Consider the following 14,647-nt stretch of genomic DNA (forward strand, 5'->3'; position numbering starts at 1 on the left):
CGTAAAAACAGCTGACAGTAATGGAAAGTACACAAGCATTGCAATAATGAGCTAACACATGCAGACACATCCTTTAAAGTTCGGCTTCCAGTGTTGGTATACTTGTGGTACTTTTACAAATTTGCCTGCCACCAGCTTCCACTTGTCCTAAAACTACACCCTGTAAGCAGGGCTCTGGGGGCTGAACTAGGCTGAGTTACACTGGGTAGATAGCTAGATTGATCTGGCTGCAGTAGCCAGGGGAATATAAAGCAGGGCAGGGGCTTAAAGTCTAAGTCCCCCCAGGGAGAAGTCCTCGCTGCATGGGGAGAGGGGCATGAACTGAGCTGCTCCTCCCTCCTTCCTCTGTTCTGTCCATCCACTGAATACGTCTCCGTTTCTCTTTTCCTGGAGACGTCCACTCTTGCCTCTGTCTCGCCTCCAGCCTTTGCGTTTCTCCCTTTATTTAATAGTTTGCATTTTAGTCCAACCTCATTTTGTCCTTTCCTTCTACGCTCTCGCGCGTGCGTCTCTGTGCTCCGTAATTGCGAGCATATGGGAAAGTGAATATTGCTCATGAAGTTCACACTCGAAATGAAACACCACCACTGATGCTGAGTTGAGCATTTATTCCATTCATTAAGGACACGTTTTAAAACTGGTCAACATTCTGTCCACTTGCTGTGATCAAAACGCTGCTTCCCCCTCTTTATAGATGGTGAGCAGCCAAGAGGTGTGGTGCACTCGTGTACGTGCTGGAAACAGTCAAGACGAGCCCACACAGTATGATCTGTCATGTTTCTAATCCCTCCAGAATCTACTCTACGCCTCCACTGGGGAGACTGTATATATAGTTTAACCTGTTTCAATTTCTTCCTTAAAAATTAGGGTAGAGCATGAATAAAAGTGAAGTTTAGGCCTATTTTTAAGTGTGGGAAAGCGAGCGTGTCGCTCTGTGCTGCAAAGTTTGTTGCTCTCCCTGAGTGTATCATGCTATTCTGCAGGGGTGCGGCGCAAAGCTGTACAGTGCTGCTGTGTGCTGTTGTGGTGCAGTGATAGCAGGATCATCCGCTGGGGGAACCCAGAGCATTCTGTCTCACTGAGTGATACCCCTGTCTCCACACACGATAAACAACACACTCACACACACACACACACACACACACACATGCACCAGTGTCTGCCAAGCTCAGCCTAGCAGCAGATTCCTCCCTCACCCACACCCCCCTCCGCTGCAAAGCTGCAAATATATTAGCTGCCTCTTTTTCTTTTGTCTTGGGAAAATGGCAAGCAGGGGGAGCGTGCGTGTGTGGCGGGGGGCCTTACTGTACTAAGAAACTGTGGAAGAACATCCCCCTTTGTGCCATTCCTGTTTAGATATCCCAGTGGTATAGGGCCCAGTCAGGGAGGGAGCGATGCGGAAACAGATCTTCACATGCTTGAGATTTACCAGTAATACAAAGGTATAATGTAGGAAGTAGAACAGCCTGACAGATTATGAAACCAAAGGTTATGTGTGCTTCAGATAAGCAGGCTATGTCTTGGTCTATGGAGGGCCTGACATCAAAAAGGGTTGATTCAACCAAATTACTGATAAACACACGCTGACTTACCTCCACTGGTACTGTGTGTATGAGGATCCTCTTGGTTCTGTCTGCTGGGTTTATAGGATGTGATCTGTTTTCTGTGTGGAACGACTTTCCACTGGAGAAGCAGAGCAAATGAAAGCTTTTAACAATGAAGTGTGTGGCTCATCCAGAGTAACAGAAACGCCAACTTCAGAGCAACACGCTACTAATAAATGTCATTTTAAATTCTGCAGTAACTTTCTGTACCACAAATGAGGCAGGTATGCAGCCATGTAGAACCATTTGCATGGCTCAGCTGTCTTGTCCTTTTAATGACTTAAGACAGCAGATTAGAAATGTCTGCATAGTGTTTGTCATTGGTACATCAGCAGTAGAGCCTGATATGCATACCACGTGCTTATAATGTATAAAATATACAACAAAGTGAGACGAACACAACAAACTAAGCATTAGAATTAAAAGTTGTTCAAAAACCTATTTTAAGAATCGTTTTTTTAGAGAAGAAATAAACGGAGACTTCAGCCTGGCCAAGTGTGTCCTCTGACCTGAATGCAGCACAGCCTTGTTTGAAGTATTCTGAAGCTGAAGGTAGAGAAACAAAACCCCTCCAGCAAAGAGCATCTGAAAAAAAAATCATCTGTGAAGAACAGCAGAAGACGGATTTGTACAAGACTGATATCATTAGCACCCAAGAGGATTGAATCCGTCATCAAATATAAAGCTTGACGTATAAAATATGTAAATAAAAAACAAAACAGTCTTACTAATGATGGCTTCTGACTTAGACTTATGTAGCAGTTATAAAATATGGACTGTGCATGATTGTTTAATACATTTTTTCCTGAATTAATTGGCCTAATGTTTTGTGCTTGTAGTAAGTTAGGATTTGAATCTCGCATTATACAAACACAGCACTGGTCCTGTACGAGATCAGAGTCTCTGCAGCCCCTCGACTGTCACTCAAACCCAGACACCTGATGTGGGCGGGGCTGTGACAACTCTCAAATCTGGCAATTCAAATGTTTTTATTTGCACGGGAAGCGAGTGCCTGGGTGTGCGCTCGCGTGTCTGCGTGTTTGGGTTTGTATGCCATATGTAGTGCACCAGGGAGGGCTCTCTGTAACATATTGGTGTGCGTACATAGTGGTTAATAATAGTAGCAAACGCATACAGCGATGGCAGCTCTGATGTGTGTGACAGCTTTACAGCCGCACACGCCAAGGCGTAGACGCGCACGCACGCACACACACACACACGCACGCACGCACGCACACACACACACACACACACACACACACACACAGACCCTCTGTCTTTGTTGAGTTCTCAATTTTATCACAGATCCTGATACGTTAAAACCACCTCCCTGCCTCACCCAGCCACCCCCCACCCCAGAAGTCGCACACGTGCACACACGTCACTGCACGCTGCATATTATTGAGCCACCCACACACACAAATACACATGCTTAGCCACCCTCTGACATTGAATGCACCAAGTCCTTGAAGCAGACAGACACTCGCATGCATCATGCACTGAAATGCTCAAATATGACACACACACACCCTCATCCCCCTTTCTGTCATAGCTCATTGTTGCTGTTGCTTCCCTGTCTGCAGCCGTGGTGGTGTTGGGCTGGGGTGGCTGGTTTAAGTTTTGAAAGGGGGGGGGGGCTCTGACTACTCCCCGCAGTGAGGACTTAGCAACAGTAGGGAGCAACAGCAGCGGCAGCAGCAGACACCCAACCTGTCGTCCTGATCAGTCTCTGGGGGGTCGGAGGGAGCAAGAGACAGACAGGAGGATAGCGATGCAGGAGAATCACTTATCAGGGAATGGAGACAGACCTTGGGCTCAGCGGCCGAGCTTGGCAGGCAAATGAAAGCGAGCCAGAGAGTGGGCAGCGGGAGAGGCCAGAGCGTAGCCGGGAGAGCCACCCAGTCCCCAGGATTAGCCTGCGAGCTTGGCAGAGCCTGGCCACAGCTGAGAGAGAGGTAGTAGAAAGGCAGGCTGCAGAGGGGCCTGGCATCTATTTTGGGCCAGGTTAGTAGTCAGATGTAGAGATGAGGAAGCGGAGCGCAGACAGAGCTGGGACCTGTGCTCGCTGTCTGTGGCTGGTCTGGAGTGGCTCACCCATATGGCGCTCCGCTCTGTTCCTGCTCCCTGTCTAAATCCATATGCCACCGGTGGAAAGGTGCCCCCCTCGCCGCCGCCCCCCCTCCCAGTTTCAAGAGCATGCAGACCCCGAGCCCCCCCTGCTCCTCAACCCACAGGGGAGGTGTTGGGAGGTAAAACCCTGAAGGCTTGTACCCCCCTCCTACCTCTTAACCCCTCTGAGCTGCTTAGCCCATTGTCACTACAATCTGCCACCATAGCCTTGGTGCTGTGTGCCCCCCACCACCCCCCTCCCTTGCTCTCTCTCCCTCTTTTTTTTCACCTTCTTTATCTCTCTCCCTTCATCCTTTCATCTCTCTCTGGCACCTGATAATCGATGAACTTATTAACTGCTAATTATTCAAGCTGTGGATCGAGAATCCCTCCCCACCCTTGGACAAAAAGGAACCCTTCCACTGTGTTCTGCCAGATGAAGTGGTTTATGTTGCCCATTCATTTGGATTAAGTGCATTTAGGCTACAGTGTTTGGGATGTGAAGACTCTGTCAGATTGCTATCAGTAGCGTTTAACATTAATCCTCATTTTGTTCCGCCAGTTGATAGCACCCACTTAGTGGAAGCCCCTGAGATCTTACTATTGAAATACATGGTTATTATTTGATTTCCCTGTGATATGTGATCCTGTAAAAAGGCATTTGTGTCTCTCTCTGTTCTGGTTTCTCAGGAGGTCCTACAGACGATACCAAAGTTCTGCTTTCCCTTTGACGTGGAAAGGTACGATTCCTCCCCCTGTGGTTCCTTGTTTGCAGCTCACTTTCACCTTTTTTCACACTGCACACACACACACGCACACACACACACACACACACACACACACACACGCATAAGCACAAAATGATGTATGTATACCTAGTTCTCCTCCCACTTGCAGACACATGCATTTAAAAAGGAAATGAAAAAGTGTGTGTGTTCTGCCTCACACGGTGGTGTTCAGACGAACAATAAAATTACCATCACTCATTGATACTGTCACACGAGGATTTATTCACTGTCAGTCCGTAATGATGAGTGTGTTTGTTATTGTGGGCACACGGGTGCAACTTCAGGGTCTTAAAATCTAACACATCTCACATTTTCCTCAACATAATTTTTACTATAGCTATAAAAAACAACACAGCTGTTAGAGAAAAAATATCCCCAAAATATAAATGGTGTGACGATGAGGGCACATGTTAATGACGATGATAATGATGCCAACAAGTTCCATTAAGAGTGATGCTGATGAGGTCATTAGTGACCAACCCACTGCATCTTCTGTGCACAGAAAGATGTTTATCAACGCAAATAATCCAGAATAGTAGGTGTGGATAACCATGTTTCCTCCTACATTATATAGATCCAGTCAGACCAACACCTCAGAAAATTACCAGCCTCTTATTTAACCATGGAAAATGACATGTTAAAATTCCCATTGTAAAAGCAGAGAGAGCAAGGAGGAGGAGGAGGGTGGACGAGGAATGCTGTCTCTTACTGAAGCTGAGCTGCTGCCATCTAGTGGTGTGACGATGTACTGAGCTGCTCTGTAATTTACCCGGGGGTTCGAAAGGCTTTGTACAGTTTTTAAGAGACATTCTGGGAAGATGTAACATCACATGTAGACTTTGACTGCAGGTTTGCTCATGGTGAAATTAGACTGTGTTGAGAAAAATGCTTGACCAAACAAAGTTTTGCTGTTTTTTTAACTAATATCAAGATTGGATTCAACTTTTAATTGAGTTGCTCATTTCTGTGTTTGTGTGTGTTCATGTATTTGGTCCCAGGGTTTATGAGAGTCAGGTGGGGCAGAATTTCACCTTTGTTCTGACAGAATCCGACAGCAAACAGAGGTTTGGATTTTGTCGACTCACTCAAGGCTGCCGGGTCTGCTTATGTCTGCTCAGGTAATACACACACACACACACACACACACACACACACACACACACAAACATCACGTGCTCACTTGAACTTGAACGTTGAAATCAATACTTCAAAATAAATATATATTTTCTCTTCCTCTGCCATTTTTAATATATATGCAATAGTTAAACTTCATATTTTTGGCATTATATGTATTGCCAGCTTTAAAAAATTTAATACATTTTTTAGAGAGAAAAAGTGCTAAAAAATCTGCTACATGTCACAAATCTAAACATCCGGTCACCTTTTAAATTTCACAATCAAGGAGCTCTGAAAACTCTGTGTGTTTATTTACATGTTCAGATAACCGAGCCCTGCTCTCCTCTGCCCTTTTTCAAATTGCCCATGGATCAGTCTCAGAACTGCTTTTTTAATATCAGCATTTATTTCCCAAGCGTGATGGGAAAAAAATTATTTAACAGATCTTAGAAGTGAACACAGCTTTTTTTCCATTCATTCTCACACTTCACACTGAGCTGCACTACGCCAGAATAACAAATTTATATTCTCATCTGCCCACACAAATATGTTAGTGATGTGCCTATAATTATCCAAAAGTTTAGCAGTTTTTGATATTTGATAGGTGGATTTATTCTATCACAGCGAACATAAATGAGGACAGCAAACCCAGGAAAATTGCATTTTCTTTGCATAATTACTCGCCAACAAAGGCTATTATAATTGAATTCCCATGTAATTGCATGTTGACACAATGTTTTTAGAGACGTAATTACCTTACCATTACAAAGAAAGAGCACTTCAGTGGTAATCTCAGTGGAAAGGCTTATGCACTATAGTAAACTAAGGAAAACGTACCCAAGAAAATCAATATTTAACGAATGTATTAAGCAGTTTAACAAACAGTGTGCTGGAAAAGACCACAAAGCCTTCTCCTTTTCACTCTAATTGTAAAGCAGCTCTCCTGTAAGTGCAGCTCTCGCCTCTGTTTCTGTGTGTGGCTGTTGATGGACAGTCGTGGGCTTGTCGCTGCCCTGATGAGCTGCTGTGAAGAACGGTGTCCCTCCTCCCTACACCACCCACCCTTCCCGGCCAGCTTCCATGGCCTTTGTTTTTCTTTTTCCTCTCTCTCTCCCTCCCTCTATTTCTCTCTCCCTCTCTCTCTCTCTCCCTCTCTTTTCTCCTCGTTATTCGGCTACTGCCACAGTGCGACAGCAAAGACGCTTGGCCCATAATTATGCATGAAGCTTCACTGCCAATTAGCAGAGACTCCCCTGTCCCTCTCGCTGAGTTAGACATGCTAATTCATTTGACATATGATGTATAAAATTCATTATGCATTCTGAGTAGTTTGCATGGCTCACTTCATTTGTAATAAAATAACGTATAGAAAGTTGCTTTTTTTGTTGTTGTTGATTTAAAATTATTTGTGTGCTCCCTGTTACTTATTTCCTTTATTATATATTATGTATCTTAAATAGCCCAACTGCACTGGGAAAAAATAAGTAAAAACAATCTGAAGCATTAAAAACCAGCATTTTAGATATTTCATTAAAAAAATAATTTTATTCAGTTATTTAATTCCTTCATCCAAGGTTCTTGGTCAAAAGTTTATGTTATGTTTATAATACTTTAAGCTGTTCTTATTTTAGCTTATAAACTATGGATCACAGATTTATTCTGTGTCAGGAAATGTCTTAAAGGAGTGGGATTATTGCAGATAATACACTATGTTGTGTATCTAAAATAAATATCTGTTGAAAAGCTAAAGCAGAAAGGCCCAAAGCCACTGGCTTACGCTCATTTATCCATTTATCATTTTCCGTGGATGTGAAATAGATGTAATTAAAACAGTTTGCTTCTGTGTGATTGTTGAAGTGCTGGGACCGTAAAATTGTCACCTCTCCTTACAGGAGGAAGCTTCTTAATGAGTGAGGCAGTTTTATGTGGACAGACCTTTTGTAGTCTCACTGCTAAAGCCATGGCCGAAAAGGCCAGACAAAACTTCCCCCTTTGAAAAAAAAAAAACAGCCAACACACACACATGCTCACACTCCTCACATTCACGGCAGCTTTGTTTTGTTCCATGTTCTCACATTTTTTAGTGTTTTTTCCTTTTGAGTGCTCGATTAATTTCAAGATGGCTTTTTCCACCGTATTCAAACCTGAAGCTGTAGGATGTTTAAGAGACTGCGCTGCTCTGTTTAGTGGTCAGTTATTGAGTCGCCGGAGGACATTTCCTTCCCTGTGCTTAACCCCTGACCCGAGAAAGTAAAGTTGTAATGAAATCTTCCACTGAGCCATCTACAAAGTGTAAGATGACTTACGATTACAGGTGGCTGTGCATTAAAGGAGATTTAAGACACATTTAGGGACGTGAAATAAAAGGCTTGCTTAACAACTAACAGATACTTTACAGCATCAAAAACAGCTCCAGTATTAAGCTTTAATCAAACAAGTACTCAGCTTTGTAGATATAGTGTAGGAGTGTGTGCTAACATTTGGAGATGTTTTTATTTCATTACTTTAGATCCTTGTTTGTATGTACATAATTCTTGTAAAAACACATTTTGAAAGCTGTTCCATCTGCATTGGTTTAGTCCTGTTTAATTTCATAATTACACTTACCACAGGCTCGTGCGTGGCCCTGTCTCCTGTTCAGTCTCTTCGCGCCGTTAGGTGGTCTGAGCCTCGGATGGAGGGCGCGAGAGGCTGCGAGTGGGCCGCAGATTAACCGGTTCATTCTTGAGTACATGGCACTTGTGAGAAGACATGTGTTTAAAATGGCAGGAGAGATTGCGGGGCCCCCACGCACTGAGCACTCCAGTGATGGATGCCTCTCTCTCTATCGGAGGATTTGCAAAAGCACAAAACAGATCTGAGCAATGAGCTGTGACGAGTAGGAGTATCTCTCTAAGCTTTTCCAAACTTTAACTTTGCATCAACAGAGCGCGAGCAGCGCAGGGGGAGGGGATAAGTAGAACAAAACAACGTATCTTGAAGTTATAGTCATTGTATTGCATTTTAAAAAAAAGCATAAAAACACATTTTGCCTATTGTGAGAAGACTTTAGAAGAATATTGATAATTTGGGGTTTGCTGCTTTTACCGAGCGCGGGCGCCTCTAACACAAAGGATTTACAGCACCTTCGTGTAGGAGTGTAATGACTGTGAGATCTGTGAGGCCTGACGGCTGCTCTGACAGCGCAAATCTTATTTACATCCCCTTCAACTGTGAAAAATGAAGGATTAATGTCCAGAAGCCAGGCTTTTAAACAAAAGGCATACGGAGGCAGATAATTCCCAGTCTTTGTTCTCCTCCTCCTCTGTCTTAATCATTATATCAGACTGAACTTTTCGTGTAATGGTTAAATGTAAACTGACTCCACGCTGGGATATTAGTATTGCACCTCGTTTGACGTGGCAGATATAGGTTGATATCCGGTCAGCATGTGAATTAACACACGTGAATTAGTGTCTTATGTGACTTTGACCTGATTGCAGTAAATCTTAATGCGGACGTCAAAATATTGGTATGTTAAGAGGCTCATTGTTTCAGACTGATGGTCACTCAGCTTCTCTGATTGGTGCGCTTGGCTGCACTTCTTCGGGAACCCGGCCTGTCATTGGCCCCTTGCAGATTTAGCGATATGAAAATTTGCATTAGGTTCACTTTATTGTTTTCTTGTTGTCTGTTAATTCCAGTCTGTGGAGCAGCCAGTGACCCATGCCCTGGAAACTCCTCAGTCTCCAGCCAACTGCTTTCTCAGAACATATAAATGCACCTTTTAAACCCCACTTATACAAACATCTTATTATTTAACCATGGAAAGCAGATTTTCGGCGTATGCCAGAATTTTATCTTGACTTAAATGATAGTTTTAATGACTTGTAATAAACCGTGTTCACTCACTCAGCTAACTCGGCAAGCAAACAGGAGTCCACTTTTGATTGACTGGCTCATTTGGCCACTAATTTATTTTTCGACCCCTGCATCCAGTTAATGAAGCATTAATGGGAGTTTGTGTTTATTTAATCACAATGCTAAGGAGTCCCTCCCCGTAATCGGTATTAATGCAATGTTCAGTACTGCATGTTAAAAACCCCAAACTAATAAAAATGCAATACCTTAATAAGACACCATATTTTTATTATTTGATTGCATAACATTAAATGAACTGAGCCCTTACAGCTTTTATGCCAGAAGAAAATGTTGGCTATCTTCCTCCTAGAAAGCGAATCGACTTGGCCAAGAATATGTCAACTTAGTAAAGAAAGCCATGCTGCAGATGCTTTTAGCTTATGGTGGGTGTACTTGGTGATTAGCTTTAACACAAACACTGCAGTATAAATTATCTTGAGCTTGTTAATGAATTTTACATTAATTGCATAAGGCAAAGGCTTTTTTAATTTATTTATGTTTTTTACATGCGAAGGGCAGAAGCCGAGGCACCGAGTGGAGCAGGGGGGTGAGGGCAGTGAGGCAGGAGGCATCTCGGGCTGCATTTTTGTTGAGCTTGTGCATCTGGGAGCAGCATGCTTGTAAACCATAGCATCCCTCTGCATCACATGAAAACTATGATGGCTATTTTGTTAAAGAGTATAGAATCTATTCTTCTCTCCACTCCCCTCCTTTCCCGATGGCTTAAAGAGCAAACATGACAGGAATTCAGAACACGTGGACGACCCGTGGGAATGAGGAATGTCAAAATAAGGACCACATAACATTCACTTTTTTCAATGTACAACGACTCGCTGCTTTGAAGATATTCAGTGTGTTGTGTACATTTGACGTTACTGACATTAGCCCGTATTTAGTATTGCAGAGCTGTATTTACCAAAGTTTTAAAGTTTCACGGCTTCCGGCAGATGGTGAAATTATTTATAGACAGACTAAAGGTAAAACTACAGGATGGCTGCACCATTTATTTAAAAGTGTACCGCAATATAGTTTATAAAATGATTTAATCATGCTTATACATATTTGTCAATCATACTATTTGTTGTACAGTATATGTCAAAAATAACTTATGCACGTAAATATTGTTAATGTTAATGTATGCATTTATTTCTTTCAGTTATCTACCATGGTTTGAAATTTACTACAAGCTGCTAAATACCTTGGCAGACTACCTGAAGAAACAACAGGTATCGACCCATTTGGACCTTTACCACTTGCACCTTTGCATTGCACAGTATTTGCAATAAGTCTTTACAGATTTGACAGTTAGTCTGGGCGGTGTGATATTTTGGAGCAACAAGCGCACAGCTTAATGTTATAAACTCCACCGTTCGGCGATGTTTTCCTCCGTTCAGCTCTTCCTCTGCATGCTGCATGTTATCTTTTGTGTGGAAGTTTTGTTCACCGTCTTGGGCTCGACTTGGCTCCTGTTGTTAGCAGCAACAATGTTGACATTTCACAGACCAAATGCTGATCTGACACTGGAAGTTATTCCTGATGATTTACTGGAAAACAAATCGTTCAGAAAACGCATGCACACACACACACACACACACACACACACACACACACACACACACATACACACACACACACACGCACACACACACACACACGCATACACACACACACACACACACACACATACACACACAGAGTTATATACACATGCACACAAATGTGAGCACTTCACTAAAGTCTTTTCCCCTGACTATTCACTGCGTTGTACTAGCAAAGGGAGGGGAGATGTAATATATGCAACAAACTGGGGAGATGTGCAGAGTCTAGCGCAGAGGGTGTAGGTGATGTTCCCATGTTTAGACTGAAGCGAGAGGAAAAAGAAGGGAGGGAGACAAAGCAAGGGAGACATGCAGAGAGCTTTGGGACCACTTTGAATTGTCATGTAGTCACAGCCTTCCACAAGAAGCTCAGAACGCAGTGATCAGGACTACGAATCCCGCTAAAGTCGACACAAACGCATTTACCGCATGCACACGCTTTCTTTGACTGAAAAGAATCCAGCAGGATAATTTAATATATATACAAACAGAAGAGGACAGTGTGTGCTAGAAAGGCCGAGGAAGGCAGAGGCAGAAAGATTGCTGGAAATCCTGGGTGACTGAAGTGTTAGTGTGCATGATTTGGTTTCTATTTACCCCGCTGTCCGTTCCAGGCGAGAGGGAGATGTTGACAGACGAGGGAAGACAGAAGAGCGATGAGGGTTTAAGGCGAGGGGTAAATGAACTGTTTCCCCAGGCCGTGTTGCTGACCATGCGTGTGAGCATTGAGCCTCTCATGACAGGAGGCTGTTCGATTGCACACACCCTAACCCCCCTCCCTCTCTCTGCTCTATATTGCCGCCACCCATTCTTCTCCAGTTTCTTTTTCTTTACGGCACACGCATACATCCACTGACAAGCTCAGACCAAGACCGAAACAAAGTTCTCCAACAGGGCGATAGAAAAGGATGCTAAAACTGTTGTAACAAGTGACCGTACTCCGTGTTCGCAGTCGTTAGTTTAGTTTAGGTACAACTTGCAAAGTGTTGTCTCCCTCAGTTCTCCAGCTCCAGCCTCCAGAGCATAAATAGCAGTCTTGTTGTGGAGCTCATAAATTCTGGAAGAATAATCTCCGAGCCTGTTCTGTGGTCAAGCCAGCTCTGCGACGGCTTCTTAAAGCCCCCGTCTTTGTAGCGGGGTCCCCTGCTTAATTACTGACAGGCCACTCTCAGCCGTAAACCAAGGCTGCTGGATAATAGGCGTCTGCTGCCTCGCATTCATCCGTCTTTTAACCTCGGCATTGCTCGTTAAACATATGTCAGTCGGATGTTTTGGAGCCCTTCAGGCCTTGCTGCAGGATTGCCCTCTGGTCTGCGGTAGTGTCTGTCCTAAGACTCTTGTTAAGATTGACTTGTGACATCTACAAAGCACGTAAATAAGATTTATTTGTCCTATGTTTTTATTTTATTTTATTATTTTTTGCTGTTTGTGTCTCTCCCTCAGGAAAATGACTTGAATGACATGCTGAATTCTCTCTATGATCTGCCTGTGCCAAAGCCCTTCACGCCAGTCACGCTGAGTGTGGTAGGTATAGATCTCATACCCCCCTCCCCCCATCAGAGACAAGACAGCTGAGATACGAGACAGGAAGAGTGGAAGAGCTGGGTTACTGTAGAGAAAAGAGCTGATGTTAACAGTTAGCTGAAGTAGATGGATGTAAATGTGCAGGAGGCGCTAAACAGTGAAAGGATCATAAATATTAGCGCATAAACATATTAGCTTGATAGAAGCAAGGAAGGAAGCAGAAGGAAGATTTACTAGGTAGCAACAGAGACACAGGAAACAAGAAGTGGCAGGTTTTTGCTGGATAAGCTTGAGTCGGACATTTTTAAACTTGAAGGACCCTTTCACAACTTCTAACGTCTCCTAAGTATCAAAATCGCAAATGGTTTAATGAGGTCCAGGTCCCTCGACGTGTATTCTCTCCTTTCAGGCTCCCTTAAACCTGGCCTGTTTAGCACTAACGTCATAGTTCTGACTGTGACTGTGTGGCTCTATTTTCGAGTTGCTTAGACTCAACGCTGTCATTAAAAAAAAGAAAATGGTTCCAGTGTTAGCCTTTGTCCTCGAGGACTGCCGCTCCTTTTTTTGGACCAATTAAACAAGCAACTCTGGGGCTTTTCTGTGGCACAGGTCTCAGAAGGAAACACATCTAATTACACAGATGAATATACAACATAACAAGCCTAATGTGGGATAATCAATACATCTCAATGAAGGTTAACAAGGTCAATTAGAATTTATTCTTTCTTTGCATCCGTTTTTTATTAGCTCTCTATGTGAACAAAACCTTTTCATCTGATTCTTAGAGCTTCTTTGGAGAAGGAGCCCCAGAGAACAGAGGTGATCGCTTCATCTCTTTTCTGGAGAAGCCACTAGTGTGATATTTAATTGATGAAGCAGAATTATTCCCCTAAAAGAGTGTTTTTTTGTTTTATCGTGGAAGCTAAGTAAGAAGCAGGATCATTGTCCCTTTTCATGTGTGAACCCTCTCTTGCTCTCTCTCCCTCTCTCGTGCAAGAACGAGCAGTTGTATATTGCCACTGGGCAAGTACTGAGAGATCGGCGAAGCACGGAGGAGCCGGTGAGTGGAGGGGAATGAGTGAATGGCAGAACAAGGGAGGAGGGAAGGAGGCTGCTGTGAAATATGAAACTGCTGCTGTACTAATCGCATGGGAGCAACGGCTTTCCAATTTGGCCAAATAAGCTGCGCTATCTCTTTAAATATAACAAAAACAAACTATCCTGGGCCTTGGTGTATGTTTCTTCTCCTCTGGAAAACAATCAAACTTTGTAAATGATTAATGCCATTCCACTCTGCTATATTCTCTCTCTGAATATCAAAAGTTTTCCCCTCTCTGTATGTTTAAAGCAAAGGCAATTGTGCTCAAAAAATCTCCTTGATGCCTTTCCAGTTAACCCACTTTCGATGTTTTTATATAAACATGTCTTCGAAAGAACAAAAAAGTAGATAAGCAAGTAAACAGCCAATGAAAGCCTGGGTTGAGTAAGGGGGCAGGGTTTGTGATTATTATCACAGTACCTTGAATATGTAGACCAGTGGGGAAACATTATTTAGCAAGCGGCGGAAGAAAAAGGAAGACGGAGATGCTGGGAGGTTTACACTGTACTTCACTGTATGCACGGCCTCAAACGTGTTTCCCAAAGTCCCCAGTCTTTTATCATAATTTCCTATTTTGGCTCATTTAGTTTTAATGATGGTACTGGTCTTCTTTTCAGTGTGTTTATGAATAGAATAGACACCAAGAAGATTTCCCACTACTACAAGTGCTGTGAAAAAGTGCTTTTCTTCTGAGACGATTAAAAATGTAGCTGAGAAATAAGATGGTGGAGACTGAGTTAGGTTAAAAATGTTTATCAGTGACTGTTCTACTAGTGTGTGTTTATGTGCTATAAACTCATGCAGCTAATGTCTTCTGTGATTATACTGTATTTGTGTGTAAAAAGGAGTATTTATGAGTACTGCAGTAGTTTCACCATCATCCGTGGCGCTCACCAGCCTACCTACAGT

At 43.2% G+C, this 14,647-nt stretch overlaps 1 protein-coding gene across 2 annotated transcripts in view; it reads left to right on the forward strand.

The window, feature by feature from the left end:
• dennd1b (DENN/MADD domain containing 1B) overlaps positions 1-14,647 on the forward strand; it is an 89,687-nt gene that overhangs the window by 29,376 nt on the left and 45,664 nt on the right. Inside the window, exons 4-8 of one of the 2 annotated variants that reach the window (XM_029145521.3) lie at positions 4,404-4,453; positions 5,500-5,619; positions 10,674-10,743; positions 12,559-12,639; positions 13,637-13,699. In XM_029145521.3, the coding sequence (XP_029001354.1) occupies positions 4,404-4,453; positions 5,500-5,619; positions 10,674-10,743; positions 12,559-12,639; positions 13,637-13,699 (384 nt within the window). The remainder of the gene's footprint in view (positions 1-4,403; positions 4,454-5,499; positions 5,620-10,673; positions 10,744-12,558; positions 12,640-13,636; positions 13,700-14,647) is intronic. The other variant, XM_029145522.3, reaches the window with a different exon arrangement.

The sequence above is a fragment of the Betta splendens genome, chromosome 4, assembly GCF_900634795.4.
Source record: "Betta splendens chromosome 4, fBetSpl5.4, whole genome shotgun sequence".
Classification (NCBI taxonomy): domain Eukaryota; kingdom Metazoa; phylum Chordata; class Actinopteri; order Anabantiformes; family Osphronemidae; genus Betta; species Betta splendens.